Source organism: Miscanthus floridulus, chromosome 3 (assembly GCF_019320115.1).
Source record: "Miscanthus floridulus cultivar M001 chromosome 3, ASM1932011v1, whole genome shotgun sequence".
Classification (NCBI taxonomy): domain Eukaryota; kingdom Viridiplantae; phylum Streptophyta; class Magnoliopsida; order Poales; family Poaceae; genus Miscanthus; species Miscanthus floridulus.
The window spans coordinates 125,507,581-125,525,479 of NC_089582.1; the positions used below are offsets into that span (position 1 = coordinate 125,507,581).

Sequence of the window (17,899 nt, forward strand, 5' to 3'; positions counted from 1 at the left end):
GAAAAAAAATATGGTTTACCGAGTGTCAAAAAATGACACTCGGCAAATCACCACTTTGCCGAGTGTCAGCAGAAGACACTCGGCAAAGGGTTAACGGCGGCTGCCGGCCGTTAACGACGGCGGCCCTTTGCTGAGTATTCTGGTTTGCCGAGTGCCCGACACTCGGCAAACCTAGTCTTTGCCGAGTGCTCGGCACTCAGCAAACCACCTCTTTGCCGAGTGCCATTTGTTTGCCAACTACTTTCTCTATGGCACTCGACAAATAGCCTCTTTGTCTAGTGCCCGATAAAAAGCACTCGGCAAAGGCTGGGACACTCGACAAAGAAGCCGTCTCCGGTAGTGATGGAACCCATAATTACAATATTTTGTGGACAGAGAGAGTACAGTTCATATAGAATATATCTACTCATCAACCATGTGTTTCAACAAAAGGTAGCACATGGTTGTTTGCTAGCTACAAAACACACAATTTGTAACAAAGGAAAAAACCATGTGTTTTAGCATAAGCTAGCACATGGTTGTTGGTTGTTTGCATAACACATGATTTCCAAGAGAGAAGAAACTATGTGTTTTAGCACAAGGTAGCACACGTTTTTAAAGAGCTGCAAGGTTCATTCGCTGCTCCCTCTGTGCTTGATGCTTCAGCCGCACCTCCAGTCTGGCCCTCTTGAGCATCCACATGTCGCTCAGAGGTTTCAGGCTCATGGGATGCACTATCCTCTTCTGTACACAAAATTTTCTCACTGACCGTGGTAGCATCACTGTCGTTAGCAACTTCTGCCAGTTCCTTGGCCTCCTCAATAGGACCATTTTCAAGGGATGCACTTTCCAGCAGTGACTCGGTGCCAGTGGTTTCACCAATTAGCACTTCATCAGTTTCCTCCGCGTTCCAGGAAATCTCTTCAGAATTGGGGGATGATGAAGGAACAGAGGCAGCTAGGCGATCATTGATTCATCTATCACCATCAAACGTAAACCAGTTTGAATTCATGAAGAGGGAACTGCTGCAGAATGCGCACACTATAAGCCATCTTACTTCTTGTAAGATTTAGGTCACTAAAAAATATTAATTACCTGTCCTGATCATCCCCCAAACGCAATGAAGATATTACTACTTCAGCTGACTCATCATCAAAGTAGACATCCTAAAATACATGGCAGGAATAAGCTCATAGATAATCCATGTTTGTTATAGCATGATACAATATGTTTTTAATTATCAAATCAAAAGTATTGACCATTTACCAATCTTACATTGACTGTATTGAAGTAAAATAATAGAAATATTTACATAAGTAGTACTGTAAGCATACCTCATCATCTCATTCGTGGGATCCTTGTGCCTGCAATAATCAAACATGAAATACGTTATAATGTTAGCAATGAAGGTAATATTAGTATATTATAGTTATCTGGGAGAATCCCAAGGTTTTATTTTTACATGGTTGAAATGTTTAGTTGTAAAACAGCAACAGTGAAGATATTATAACAGATTTAGAAATTGAACACAACTTTTTTTCTAAATACCACTCTACAAAATTATAGCATGCTACAAAAGAACATGATGTTCAAAACTCAAGAAAACGTGCTAAAAACTAACGAAAATCACCTCTTCAATGTCATCATTGCTGTATATCCCATATCAAAATGCCTGACTCAGATTATTAGCAAGTGCTGCCACATCATAGTCTCTGTATCGAAAGTCATCATCATCGCTATCCCTCCCATGATCATGTAGAGAAGTTGGACGGCTGCAGCATAAAACATTAGCCAACGGTCAGGAAGAAATATACAAGTTACCACAGAGAAATCACAAGTGTTTTAGCAGTGTACACAAGAATAAGAAAGTCCAGGATGGGAAAAAACATACCCACATGCCAAATGGTAAACGTTCTCCACCTCATTGCGTTTGACCAGGACATCTGTTTGCCATGCAGCCCACTCGCTGTTCTCCTATAAACACAAGTTTACAAATGTAAATGAGTATGACACAATAGTTCCAAATTGTTGGCCAAAGATGAAACAGAAATTGGAAATACCTGCAAGTGACTATGTATCATGTTGTTACTATTTTCCAATTGAATGAGCTTATTCGCTATTCGAGTTATGTGTCCAATATTCCCAATTCTTGGAGGTTCTTTCCCTTCTGACGGTAATGTTGGCTACAAACACAAGGCACAATCAAAATACTGGCTACATAAGCAAAGAAAAAAAACAAGATGACAAGTATCAAGAAATAGATTTACCCCATTAGACTCCACTGGCAGAGATGGACCTTTTTCAGCGGCAAGGACTTTACCGACAAGGCCGCAGTCATTAAGGATATGGTCAGTCAATTGATTTCTTTTAACCTCAAGGCAAGAAACAATAATGTTCTCAACATGATGATGCAAAAAGTTATTATAAGGGTACCTGCAGCACCAAGCAATGTATGAGGATTTGCCATTAACAGTGACCGTTAAGGAATAAAACACACAGTAGCCCACTTACAAAAAAAATAAATCAATGCAATGCTTTATCACTGATTGGTTTATTAGCTCCTTCTCAGCAATTTCACTACCAATTGTTAGCAAAATAGAGATGAACTCTACAATCTGAAAGAAACAGAAGTATAATTTATTAAAACAAAATAGACAGGAAACGGCTCTGAAGAGACACGTTGAATGAAGGAAACGATTAATTGGACCTTCTGAGCCTGGCCTAACTGCAGAGTTATGCAAGGTGGACAGCAGTTGAGGCCATCAAACTCAGATTGAAAGCATATCTCTCTCAGAAATACCCCGTCATATATCCTCATGCATGGTATTAAATAATAGTAAAGTCTAAAAATCCCTAGGCAGCATGAATGCTTCCATCAAATAACTGGAAGGTTAAGAATAATTTATTCAGGAGGAAAAAATGTCTTAAGCAAACGAAAACTAATCATATATGCTCAAACTAAAAACAAGAGATCCACAGCGTCTGAGCATACCTTCAAACGGTATTTTCCAAGAGGCGGACGCAAACATCCATAAGTTGTAGGCAAAACATTTTTAGAAGAAGTAATGTCCAGTAACTTCAGCAAGTCACCTAAGATGTGATTACAGGTATACTGGTAAGTCCTTGGAAAGGCAATCAAGCATTTCATATTTTCATTAAACATGCCAGGTGTGCACATAACAAGGAGAATGTGTGTGATAGAAAGCAAGGGTGTAACAAGTGAAAAGCATATAAACAATACAAGTAGCATTAAGTAGAAAGAATCAAGCATAGAGCACTCACCTAAACTCTCCAGCATACCATCAACTGTTTCTGGACTGGCTGTGATCAGCGTCCCATGAGTTAAGTTGCTTCTAAATGCATGGTATGAGGCTGATGCTAGTCTTTTGGGGTCCAACAAAGACATACACACTGACAATGAATGAACCAAAACAGATTTTGGTCTTGACACTTCAAGAGCATGACAAAACAACCTACCAACAAAACTGGTACTAGGAACAAGCAAAGAAAAATGAACATAATAATATCTGACAAAGGAAGCGATATGATGCACAAAAGTTGCATTTTTTGATCGCACAAAAATTAAATGAAAAGGACAAACCTTGGGCTGCATATTTTCACAGCAACAGCAGGAGGGGCGCATCGAGTTACAGCGAAAAGGATTTCAGCAACATTTGCATGCACTTCAGGAGAGTCCTGTTTGATCAAGGCAACATAGATATATGAGCCCTTTACTAGAAATATATCCAAAAAACATATGAATTCTACTGAGACAACAAACCAACCTCCATAACCACTGCAAGTACAGCATAATAATGACATTTTTTCGCGAAAATGTAGGAGAGCTGTGGTTCATTATTATTAAGAAGAAAATATAGGACAAGAACCCAAACACCCACACACTCTACACACACCAAAGCTTAATAATGACATGGTTTAGTGCCCAACAAATGTCATATAGCACTATGTTACTAAGTGATCAAGTGTACTTACTGATGAGCTAAATTTGTCCACAATCATTCCCAATACATCTGTGTTCTATAACCAATGCAATGTATCCGCGAAATTCGAGTATATGGTTTCATCAGCGCGAATCAATCTCATCAACACCTGTTTTACAATCAATTTGATGACCAACACCAACCAAAGGCACTCACCAAACTAGACGGGGAATGAGTTCAATAACTACTTACCTCCATTATTGATGTGATACCAATGAGGTCGACAAGCTGGACAACAATATTTGGATGCTCCTAGAAAAAGGTAAAATAAAAAAGACAAGTAAACATAAATTGGAATGTACACAAATGACACCATCTTTCCAGCATAGCATCCAAAGAACATGAAAAAATGATTAAGTGTAATGCATTATATCGATGAAATTACTACGAAACAAAATATTTACTCACACATAATGAGATGTTCTCGGTGAAAAAATGCATAATGATTATGATCTTCAAAAATTACAAAACAAGAACATAAAAATTGCATGTTTCAAATAGTGCAAATACTACATGTTGTTAATGCAATTATACTATATATGTATATAAATACAGAATCCGGCTCATGAATGTGGAGCCTGCTCACAGTATAATTAAACAGCACAGAATGTGTATATAAAAAGAGTGATGAATTTACATAGCTGGTTTGGAGTAACAAAAACAGTAGCAAGTTCATGAAATTCAGGGCTGGACATACATACCTCGGCATTATCCTCTTGGTTACTCCACGTGAACTGCACTTTGTGCCTCAAGACACTGCCTGCATGTTTAGCAGACTGAGTGATTCAGAACAACAAAATTGTGAACCAAAACAAAAACAACCAAACCACCACATTATTGCAGCTGTTCCTCACCTTCTTTTACTAGTCCTAGCAGAACTAGCAGAACTATCTCAAGACGCTGCCTGCATGATGAATTCACAACGGCATCAGGAACAAATCACAATAAACAGAAATGAAATATGTTGGCACAAATCACAAATAACAATTTTTTCTATGGAAGGACAAGGACAAAAAATGTTGTTCGCGCTAGCACAAATCATAAATCATAAATAACAAAAATGAAATGTGTTGGCACAAATCACAAATAACATTTTTTTTCTATGGAAAGACAAGGACAATGTTTGTGCTGGCACAAATCATAAACCACATTAAACAGAAATGAAATATGTTGGCACAAATCACAGATAACAATTAAAAGAGTTAGACAGATAACCTGGAGACACCATGAAAAAATATGGGAAAACTTAGCTACCGCAACATTAAAAGAGTTAGACATAGCAATTTTCCATTTATCTTAAGAGAGTACTGACTTCCTGATTCATGCATATCAAGAATTTTTACTATAATGTGAAACCATCAACAATCAATGGAGAAACTGACAAAACAAGAGAAAAACTAAAAGCAACTTAACTCACCTCCTGTGTGTGTCTGCTGTTAGTAACTGGTTTGTTTTCATTATACTTAAGATTGATGTGCTTCAACAAGCTGTTAGGAATGTCCTTCATAATATGCCACTTGACAGGAAACCAACCAGTCCACTTGTCCTGCTGCAAGTATTCAACTATCTTGTTAAAATCAACTCGACCCACCATCTCAGCCAGACCAATAAACTATCCGCTGGTGTTAACCTAAAAAATTAAGGAAAACAAATAGATACCTTTCGCTTACTATCAGTTTTCTAAAGCAAATAGGGTTCACAGGAAAGATGCAGTGTGGTCCTGAGAACCTAGTGAGTCAGTGAAACCAAAGCTACATTCATCATCAGCACCTACTGCTACTGGGAAATGAAGCAGACATGCACAACACTGGTAAAGCCAGCAAGGATTACTTGTTTATCAGTATTAACAAAGATAGATGACAAACTAGGACACAACCACAAAATCATGACAAATATAAAATACATTTAGTAACAAATATACTAGCTCTAGCACAAATCACAAGTAACAATTTAGTAACAACGAGGCTAACGGTTCAATAACAGCATATTGCATATGCTTAGAACTAAAATTGCAGTACCTGATACTTGCAATCTATATTATAGCAAACTGCAATTATGTAACTGCATCTTTAAATTGTTTGGTTTACTGAATCTTTAAGTTGTCTGATCAGAAATAGTTCTTTGGTATCACTAAAGTACAACTGACATAAGACATAAGTGCTCCTGTAGCAGTGTCATTGACAGAAAACCACCTAATAAAACAAGCTACTTGTGGAAAATGGTGCTTCTGGGGTTTGTATTATATTGATGTGCGAGGACAAGGACAAAAATGAGATATGTATTGGCACAAATCAGAATTAACAAAGTTCATGAAGTGAAAGCACAAATCACAAGAGATAATTTTTTACTATGAAAGGACAAAGTTTTTACCCTACCAGCTTCACAAATGCATTCTAAAGACACAAACACACACTAATTCTCAAGCCGAATTAGATCTATTCCTTAAAGAGAAGACTTATATTAAAATAGAAATGAGATGCACTCCTTAAAAATGTACTGTCTAGTGCTTACACTGAAACAAAAGACCCATTTCTAGTCCCAAATGGCCCATCCAGAAGAATATCGATGCCCTAAAGCAAGAACAATTGCATGCTCTAAGTTAACTAAAATAGTGACAAAGTTATTTATAAAGACCAGATATTGCACATGTTACACACCATAATTGCAGTAGTTTAAGTGTGCAATTTACTACTAATAAATGTGCAATCAAAAAAATTGTATAACTGCATCCATTTAGCACGAAAAACCTAACAGCACTATTTGGGATCTTAAAAGCTCACTATCACAAGGGGTTCAACTGCTACAACTCTGAAAAAATTGAAATTCAAACATCAAAAAAGAGGATTAAATAAGATCTGTGGTAAGATATTGATAGGAGTAAGTCCATGATCACGGCACTAACATTACAGAGTTCCACCAATTAAGACAAAATAATTTGTTTTAATACATTGTTTAGTCAGAGAGAAAGAGAGGTGCCATTAGAGCTAAGTAAAAAATCAACAGGAAGGCCAGCACAAGGTAATATACTTAATGATGTTTTCCCTGGCCAAGTGGCCATGGATGTTCAGGCCATTCTATATGAGAATGCATAAAGGTGTAAAAACCTGGATGATCCCCACATTTTATGCAGAATAGAATAAGATGATCCTCGATATCAATGTAAGTGTCAACGTAACAACAACAGACTTACCTAAGGTGTTCCAATGTGCTCTCTCCCACATAAGCAACAGCTGCAAAGTGCATCACAGCATCAAATGCATTTTCAGCAAATATCTTGTTGACCTAGGAGCCAGTTAAGTGAAAAGAAGACTTTGGATGTAACTCTCCATAAGCAGAAAAGGCACAAGCAAAGCAGCTTTAGAAGCATAAATGAGGATGCAGATTTCTGGTCCCCCAGATCAGCAAAGATGAATTGTAGTCTCCCAGGCTACGGAAATAAGCCCTGCAGAACCTTTACTGCTCCCATGTTTCCTCTAGATAGATTATCCTACAAGATGAACCAAACTGTGCATCAGCAGAACGCTTAAATAACAATTAGTTCACACATTTAGTACAAAGAAAAACTTGATTACCACAATGGTAACTCGATAGTTAACCTTTAAGAGCCTTAAAGCGGCATGTGAACCAATATAACCAGCTGCTCCTGTAACTAAGACATGGGTAACCCCAGGTTCATGGTGAGAAAACTACAGGAATATACACACCATAGTCAGCTTTAAAGTTGGGAATCGAAGTACTATCAAATTCATCTAAGTTTTGTATACAAAGCACAAATCAGCATTAATTATCTAGATTGCTTGGGTGCCATGAAACAAAACACCAACTCTAGGTAGATAGCTAGATAACTGAAATTGTCATGATGTCACTCAGGCCTTAACTGCCACAACCAAGCAGTGGCAACAAACACATGCATGAAAGATCAAGTTGGAACATGGCCTAGGGTAAAAGGAACTGCAATAACAAAGACTATCGGCTGGAGGGATGTCACTTTCGATCTTTCATCATCTGCTCGCTAGCACCACCACAAGAAGGTACGGAGATATGTGAGGGAAACGAGTAGCATGGTGCTCTTCACTTTTGTTTTGTCATTACCCAAGTGTGTATTCCATGATAAGATACCAGACAAGCTTTGCTGCATGTTCTAAAACTTCTTCAAACTAACATATCTAGTTGATGAAGTGCATTGCAAGAAAACAAAAGGAGGGGAAGTCTCAGAAGAGGTTACAAAGTTACTACGTATAGGAACATTAATTGATTTGTAATTTATGATATGAAACATGAGTAGAAGGTGGGTTGGAAAAGTTTATTGAAAGGAATATGATAGGGTGGAAAAGTCTTACCACGCTATTGCCAACAAAACCATAAGATTGCTTCAGAACAAATATACATTAGAGAACAAATCATTCAAATAAACCAGAACCCTAACCTCTAAAACGAGGAAGAACACATGAACAAACCTAAACAACGAAAATTACAAGGAAGCAAAAGGATCAAACCTTGCACCCTGATGAAATGACCTCTGACCAATGTAAAGCATCACAGGGAAGAAGATAATGCACTAATAAAACAACCACAGAAACCAGGCGCAATTCCAAATTGAGAACAGTAACACTAAAAGTAGGCCCTGCAACTCAGGCAAAAAGCAACCAAAACATATCAGACAATGCATTCTTGACTCAACAACCACAAAAAATCGCTCCCAAAACAACCAAGTGCTCTATAGGTTCTGTGTAATAGAAATGATGACAATTATACTTACACATAGTGACACTCCATAAAATTGCGAGCATCCAACACCAACTGATAGAAGATGTGTTGTCCCAAAATTACATGACTCTGTCAACAAAATGACAATGAGGAAATCAATGTAAAAATAGTAAAAAGACAAAGGTAGATGGAACTGAGACCACAAACTGATAAATGCAGAGTCCTAAAAATACATACACAAGAAAGCATCCAACAACTCAGGGTCAGCCTAGGGAACCAGTGTATGCAGATGCATACACCAGAGAATTCAGAGGTGTACTTGCACTAATTGACACCATCAACAAACTTGGGTCCATCTTTTCCTCAAAACCAGGGATGAAAACGGATCGGATACGGACGGATATCACCGATATTATATTTGTTTTCATATTTCTGTTCGGATTCGGATTCGAATACGGATAGTGTCAACTATGTCGAATAGGATACGATTGGATATCGACATCATAAATATGCGATTTAAGTATTCGGATATGGATACGGTATCGGATGTTGGATATCCGAACTCGGATACGGACAGATCTCAACCCCTCTAAACGGATTCGGTTTCGAATACGGTCGGAAAATATCCGTACCGTTTTTATCCCTACTCAAAACACAGATAACAACCTTGATAGACAAACCTGTCAGCCAAAAGCAAGATAAAGCTATCAGAAACATCCAATTTTACAAAGAAAAATACAAACACAGGGATCATGGCACCATGCCACAAGTACATGACACTCAATAGTCGAAGCATACCTCCATGCTACTAACACAGGCTGATATCAAATAGTACATGTACAAAAGTACAATTTCTATAACAGGAGTTAAAAACAATCACACATCTAGAGCAGAAATTAAGCAAGGAAGCTGAGAATGGACATCTTTAAAATCATCATTTTCAGAATCACTAGAGCTAGATAAATCAACTACACCACCAGGCCTTTTCCAAACCATCTAGCAAAGAAAAAATGAACAAACAAAAACATTACTAAATCAAGCTAAAAAAGCATGGACACGGCAGCCATTAGCCCACGGCAGCGGAAACCTGACCAGGGTGCCGCAGCTTGGCCTGCCCGCCCACTCCCAGCACAACGTTCTGCACACAGCCAAGGCAACACTCAATCAACCGTACGTGCATCACTCAATCAACAAACAGACCTATGAACCAGATCTCATTACCGCATATCAACATACGCACAACATGGAGGCAGAGAGCACCCATCCGACCAGAATGAAAACAACGACGACAAAATCCAGAATGAGGAAGGCGCATCCGCAGAACACGACGACACAGAGACCACATACGCACTGGAGCAAAACCAACCGAGCACGACGAGGCTGGACAGCCTGGAGAAGGAGTCCGGTATCATGCCCGCGAGGTCGTGGTTGCCCCCGGCGCGCAGCGACTCGTGCAGGCGCAGGTCGCCGAGAGACGGCGGGAGCTCGCCCGAGAGGCGGTTGTCGAAGAGGAGCAAGTCCCTGAGCGTGGGCGCGAGCGACGCGAGCTTCGGCAGGATGGGCTCGGAGAGCTGGTTGGAGTTGAGCGCCAGGGTCTCGAGCGCCGGCGGGATGGGGCCCGTGTGTGCGTTGCCGCTGATATCAAGAACGGCGAGGTGGCGGCACCGCCACAGGTCGTCGGGACGGCGCCTGTGAGCCAAACCCTAGAGAAATCGCCAGTCGCCGCCGAGGAGAACGCGAGGAAGACGAGAGGAAATGAAAATGAGGAAAAGGGGGAACAGACGCTCCACATTCGGGCGCGAGTCCCAGAGAAACTCAAACAGTAGCACTGATAATCGGGACCCACGACACAGAGAAACAAACACCCATCCAACGGACACAAAATTCGTATGCCAACAAACAACAAAACACATGTGTGTCATGTAGCATTCCCGTTCATATAATGTTGAAGGAAAGTAAGCCCTCGTACGATTTCGATATGGAAATGACAAAGTTGTACGCACTTACAAGTTCTACTACTTCCTCCTTAACCTGTCAGAAGACATTGCTACACGCATCAATTCTTTTGCTTTAGCCACAAGAGTTTTTGTGCTCTCTGAGTCCTGCATTCCCCAAGAAGATCGTGTACCTCTCAACCCTTGAGGGTGTTTGTTCTACCATCAATAATGCTTTCATCATGCTGTACTGGTTGAAAAGCTCTGCATTATGAGAATTGTACTTCATCAAATATATGGCTTACTCAATTATTACCCTCATAGTTCCAGGACAATGAACCGCTGGGTTCATATTTGCTTTCAGGGAGTCAACAAGCATCTTCCCAAACATTTCCTTACTCTGACCATTCTCTAGTTCTTGATCAAAGTTTACACGAATGAGTTTACATATTTGTGAACTAAGCCCAATGAGGGCCTCTAGTTCTTCCCCTTCTTCATCCATTATGCTCTCCAGAACCTGTAATTAGGGGCACGAAGTCAAGTAGAGTTCAAATATTACTGACAAACAGTTGCTTTAGCAAGTTGTTGTTTTCCATCATTTGCTCATGTCTGTTATTCCTAAATATTGCAACTGTTTTTTACCATCCTAGAAAAAGATACACTAGGGTCACTTAATGTAAAAGAACATCCATGGATATGCATATTTACATAGTGAAGTGACCTGAGGAAGAAATGTAGGTAAATTAACAAGTTGAGGGGAAGATTACAGAACATATTGCAAATGATGAACTGCAATTGAAGCTAACTTGTAGCTTGAATGAAATTGGCTCCTATGCCTTTTGGAATCAACACTCACTCCATAGTTTAATCTGGCTAAGTCCACATTACCTTCATGTAGTTTGTTATAAGCATCTCAAACACCTCTAGTCTAATTTGAGGACAGAATTCTCTAAAGAACAGAACTGAAAAACCATCAGGTCCCGACACTGATTTATTTTCCATATCATGCACTGTCGGACTGTCATCTCTAACGACGTCTTTGAGTCATTCTTTCAACATGAATTCAGCATTCCCATGCCACTAGCAATTTCCTCCGTGGCCTCTTGAATTGTTACAAAATCAACCTGTCCCATTTGAATCCCTAAATCCTGCAAATTTCTATCTTCATTCATCTTTGAGAAGCATATATACATCAGCATCCTCTCCCATTTCATTATGTTCTGCCATTTCTTCTACCTCAAACACCAACCCAACAAGAATAACTCTCAAGTGGTGCAAACAAAACATGAGTTGGATATACGGCCTGGAAAATACAAGCACTCAAAGGTCATCCAATCAAACTGTTTCTCATTTTTCGATGAGTAAGATAATTTTAAGTTTGACCAAATCTGTAAGAAATTTATGATGTCGAATAATTATCATTAGATGAATCATGAAAGTATGCCTATTTGGAGACAAATGCTAGTATGCATGGAGGAGACAGGCAGTTGTTGCGTGCAGTTTTTATCATTTTTTGATATGGCGGCATTCCAAGAGTTGCTGGGTTTTCTTTTTTCTATTTTTAGATGTGGATACTGTATTTTGACAGCTACGTGCGGCAAGCCGCGCACATCTGCCGTGAACTTCATTTAGCAGTACCAAGAAAGGTGCTTCAGATCAGGCGAGATTATGGAACTAAGATTAGCTCTTGACGACGATTTTCATTTAGCCCCGAACTTTTGTACTGGAATTCTTGGTGACCAAGGGAAACCAATCAAATAATCATCTCCTCGAATGGGAACACCAACGGTGGTGCTCATCCCGTTCTGCGTCACCGGCCACCTGACGTCCATGCTCCAAGCCGGCAAGCGGATGCTGATGAGCAGCGGCGGCGACCGCGCCATGTCGCTCACCGTGCTCCTCGCGCCACTGCCGATGGCCAGGTTCGCGCACATCGTAGAGCAGGAGGCCTCCTCTGGCTCGGGGTTTGACATCCGCTTCCACCGCCTCCCTGACGTGGAGCTCCCCGCCTTCTCCGGCCCGGAGGACATGATCTCCAGCTTCATTCAGCTGCAAGCGTCCAACGCTAAGGCGGCCATTGCCGGCCTGGGATGCCCCGTCGCCGCCGTCGTCATGGACTACTTCTGCACCGCGCTGTTCGACGTCACCCGCGAGCTGGCACTGCCGGTGTACGTGTACTTCACGTCCCCGGCCTCCATGCTCGCGCTCATGCTGCGGCTGCCGGCGCTGGACCAGGAAGTGGCGGGGGATTTTGGGGAGGCGGAAACGGCGTTCGACGTGCCTGGTATGCCGCCGGTGCCAGCGGCTTTCCTGCCGAATGCCGTGATGAAGAGGGATTCGGGCTACACGTGGAGCATGTACCACGCCAACCGGTTCATGGAGGCCGCCGGCATCATCGTCAACACGGTGGCGGAGCTCGAGCCGGAAGCCCTCGCGGCCATCGCTGAAGGCAGGTGCATGCCCGGGCGCCGCGTCCCGACCATCTACCCGATCGGTCCCGTGATCGCCTTTGCTCCGCCTGCCGAGCAATCGCACGAGTGCCTGCGCTGGCTGGACGCGCAGCCGCGTTCGTCCGTGGTCCTGCTCTGCTTCGGGAGCATGGGCAACCTGACCATGGGGCAGGTGCACGAGATCGCTGAGGGCCTGCAACGCAGCGAGCACCGGTTCCTGTGGGTGCTCCGTGGCCCGCCGCCAGCCGGGTCGCCGTACCCGACCGACGCCAACGTGGAGGAGCTGGTCCCGGGAGGCTTCTTGGAGAGGACCAAGGAGAGGGGCCTCGTGTGGCCGAGATGGGCGCCGCAGAAGGAGATCCTGTCGCACCCGTCCATCGGGGGCTTCGTGTCGCACGGCGGGTGGAACTCGACGCTGGAGAGCCTGTGGCACGGCGTGCCGCTGGTGACGTGGCCGCTGTACGCGGAGCAGCACATGAACGCGTTCGTGCTTGTGGCGGGCCTGGGCGTCGCCGTGGCGATGGAGGTGGACAGGAGGCGGGGCAACTTCGTGGAGGCCGCGGAGCTGGAGCGCGCGGTGCGGGCGCTGATGGGCGGGTCGGAGGGGAGGAAGGCGAGGGAGAAGGCCGCCGAGGCGAAGGCCGCGTGCCGGAACGCGGCAGAGGAGGGCGGGTCGTCGTGTGCCGCGTTGCAGAGACTGATGCGCGAGATCTCGGGACTCGGAGGGGCGTCAAGGCGCGACCCTGCATCCTGCAGCTGCAGGCATGGGTTTTGCTAGTGTAGTACTAACCTGTTTGGAACGCGGGATTTTTTTTATTTGTGCGTTTTTCTTGTGAAATTGAACGGATTTCTATGAAATTTCCGTGTGATTCCTGTGTTCCAAACATGCCCCTAGTAGGTGCAGGGGAACCAAGTGCAGGATGGATTTTTTTGCATGGATCGTGGCATCGTGCAATAGCTCTTGGCTTACGTACGAGCATGTTCCGTAGTACTGTGATCCCTGCTTGTGCAATTGTGCTCGGCTCATATCATATACACCAGTACTAGAGAATTTTGTATAGTTCCATGGATGAACCGGCTGTGAAGAAAGAATGTGCTACATACAAGGCTAACAATGTTTAAAAAGAAAAGCACAGGAATCAGTGTTGAGCTGGAGATCGAGTGTTATTAGTCGTCTTTTTTGTTTCGATGAAAGAAGAATTATTTTAGATAATAGCTGAGTATATCAACACGTTACAAGCTTTTTGAATTACACAAATATTCAGAAATTAATTTTTATCTAAATTGCACCCATACAGTAAATAGCTCGAAATCTCAAAACCGACACTTTGCAGTATGGATGACCACACAGACAAACACTCGGAGAATAGATGCCCAACGAACGACGACCAACATTCATACGAGCGGAGTTGAGCAACTTCTTCTTTCTGACGCCGTAATTATCGCCCCCATCTTCAACAGAGCCGCCATGGATAAAACGATTTCACCCTGCCCTCTCGCTGTCGCTAGAGAGGAGAAGATAAATCCTTAAAACCAAGAAACTTGGCATGGAGAGACCCTAACCCTAAGGACTCGATCTACTTAAAAAAAACTTATTAAAAACGATGGATCCCGACTCCCTTCGACCTCCGACGATATGCTAGAGGAGTGAGGGAGGGGGACCAGCGGTGGTGGCGGCGGTGGGTGATGGCGGCGCTCAGTCGCAAGACATGAGCAGGCCTAGGGTGGCTACTCGGGTAAGGGCTACGTTGGGTTTCTCGTTATTGTCAGTGTTATTAGTCGTCTATGTGCATCCACTTGTCCGTGCCATAAAACTCCACAACATCTTACTATTATTAACTAGGGGCTTTAAAGAAAAATATGCTAATATTTTTTATAATTTATAATAAACATATTTTTTCATGCTAATATTTTTTCCGAGTGGAGTTTTTTTCACAACATCTTACTATTATTAATATTTTTTCATGCTAATATTTATAATAAACACCTTGGTCATATGAAAGATAATTTATAATAATATGCTAATATTTTTTATAAATTACCCACACCTGCTATGAAAGATAATGCAAAATAAACCCTACGTTTGCATTCAAATTAACCATATGTCATTATGAAAGAAAAATACAAAGTGACTGTCGGTGCAGGACCCATGGGATACCCCACAAGGAAGGGAGAAGATCTAGTCTAACTAGGATTCTTCCCATGTAATCTTAGTAGTAGTATTATTCTGTAATTCTACTAGGAACTCTCATTGTAAACTGACTAGGATTCTAACCTCCTGACTATATAAAGGAGGGCAGGGTTCCTAGAGACAGGACTTTGACGACACAATACTTCATAATCAATCCAACACAAAGGCTAACGCCGACTGGACGTAGGGCTATTACTCGATCTACGATCGAGGGTCCGAACCAGGATAAATCGACTGTCTCTTGCGTTAAGCATCGAGTTCCGCATACGCTGAAGCCCGAACATACTGCCCCGGGTACCCCCGTGGCAGGCTATCGGTGGTCAAACATCGACAGCTGGCGCGCCAGGTAGGGGCTTTCGGCGACTTTGCATCCGAGAGCTCGACGGACCTCGACAACATGATCTTCTCGACGGGATCAACCTTCATCTTCGGTTCATGGATCTGTGAGGCGGACGACAACGACAAACTTCAAGGCCGTCTCCTCGAAGATTTGGATCACTATGAAAACCTTTCTATTTCGGCGACTACGACAGATCAAATCACCGAAAGATTCGCGCAGCTCGTGATATCTGATCCAACTCAGATTTTGCGGATTTCCGTATCTGACTCAAACTCAGGCTCCGCATCCGAGATGGAATTTCTACCGAGTTCTTTCGAGAAACCGAGTTCTTTTCTGACAAGGCTCTGGAACACGGCCTCGGCCTATCAAGAAAACAACTTAGAATTCACTTAGATTCTTTCCAAGAAGTCAGGGCATTTTCCATTCGGACTCCACAACATGGCAACATCTTATCAGACATAGCCCGAAGGATCCCTCAACCCGGTGCTTAGAATGCCACTGAAAGGGGCTCAGTAAGGCCTCGTACTAACTATAACATCTCAAGACTGCATCGTCCACTGGCCAGGTTCTGTTCCTGAGGATGGCGGCACCCGACTAGTTGGCACGACGACAACAACAATTCTACCCTATCAAGAAGGAGATTCGATCTGCGACCTCAAAGCCTCTAATAAAGTTATCAAATACTCCGACAGTGTGGAAACTGATGCTGTTGGTGGAACAATTCACGCATGAGAAGTACTCATGGTTCGCCGTCCTCGATCACCTCTAGTCCCCCTAGAAGCACCCGACGTCAGGTTATCGGACGAATCTGAGTCCAACATATCACCCTTTATCCAGGGGCACGATGGTGAGACCGAGAGTCAGAGGCAAGCCAGAGAAAGAAGAAACAAATTGAAACAAGGACGCCAACACCGTGCCAGGCAGCGCAAGGAAGCTCGGATTAAATATGAGTCAGATCTGGCTGAGTACAACAGAAGAAAATCAGAGCGAGAGGTCAAAGAAGGACGCGTGGCGAATACACCCTACGATAAGATCCGAGAGGCACTAGAAGAACTCAGAGCGACCTCACATCCCAGTGAAAAACAAGAACAGCTCCGGGACTTTCTTCGGTCAACAGTCCTAAGGACACACGATGGAAGGACCCGCTCGAGACTACCTACCAAGTCAATATCTCATGAGCAGGAAGATCAAAATCAAAGGAAGTCCACTTTCGAAAGACTTGGACCAAGTGGAAGTCACAACAGAGAAAGTAAAAGAGACCATAGCCAAAACGACCGAGTCGAACAACCAAGAAAGGTCAGAAGCAAAGCACCTATTCAGACAACCACGCAGAACTACTCTCACCAAGACAACAGTTGGCAAGAAGGGGGTGCTGAATCACAATACACAGAAGCCAGAACATACGATAGATTCCCTTGTTTTGCAAATAGACTTGCTTCAATACGGCTACCTTACAAGTTCAAGCCGTCCAACCACTCAAAGTATGATGGCAAGACCGAACCAAGGCAGTGGCTCAGGATTTACTCGCAATCAATTGAACTAGCTAGAGGAGACAATGACATCAAGACCCTGTTCTTTCCCATGGCCCTAGAGACCATGCCCCTCCAATGGTTCGACAAATTGAATCCAGGAAAAATCAAAAATTAGGAGGACTTGCAAAGAGCTTTCTGTGAAAATTTCGTGGGTATCATTACACACCCAATCACCCACACAGAGTTAAAAGGTCTCAAGTAGAAGAGAGGCAAAAGTCTTAGAAATTACTATCGACGATTTGGCGAACTACGTGCTCAAGTACATGACATCACCGAACGAGAAGTAATCGAAGCTTTCTCTCATGGAATCATGGCTAGGTGGAAATTTCAGAACTTCTACAAAGAAAACCCGAGAAACAATAAAGAATTCAGATGAACAGTAGAAAAGATGATTACTGCAGAGGAAAAAGACACAAGAAAGGTTCCCAGATAGAAACAACTGAGACAATCTGGACAAGCAAAATCATCGAAACAACAGACATCAAGAGAAAAAACATGGACCAGACAACACCGTTGCGGTGACTAACAAATCAAAGAAGTTTTCCAAACCCAGAAGGTATGACGACATTAAAAATATGTGTTGCATCTTGCACCCCAAAGCAAATCACACCATCGGAAATTGCTACACCTTCAATGAACGATACACAAGAAAAGATAGTAAGGGGAACACTAAAGAAGATAATCAAAAAAAAGAAGAAGACAACCATGAAAACAAGGGATTCCAAAAATCTAGAGGGACAGTAGCAGTGATCTTCGTCGGGGTTC

The 17,899-nt window shown here is 42.7% G+C and overlaps 1 protein-coding gene and 1 pseudogene across 1 annotated transcript; one reads left to right on the forward strand and one right to left on the reverse strand.

Moving 5' to 3' along the window:
- Positions 1–506: 506 nt before the first annotated feature.
- On the reverse strand, positions 507–11,623 carry LOC136544363 (uncharacterized; annotated as a pseudogene).
- Positions 11,624–12,314: 691 nt separating this feature from the next.
- On the forward strand, positions 12,315–14,000 carry LOC136546808 (anthocyanidin 5,3-O-glucosyltransferase-like). Its single transcript, XM_066538778.1, has one exon. It carries the CDS (start codon positions 12,395–12,397, stop codon positions 13,847–13,849), a length of 1,455 nt encoding a protein of 484 aa, XP_066394875.1. The 5' UTR covers positions 12,315–12,394; the 3' UTR covers positions 13,850–14,000.
- Positions 14,001–17,899: the final 3,899 nt, after the last annotated feature.

Coding starts and splice junctions, on each gene's coding strand:
- LOC136546808 (XM_066538778.1), top strand. CDS start 12,395: ATGGGAACACCAACGGTGGTGCTCATCCCGTTCTGCGTCACCGGCCAC.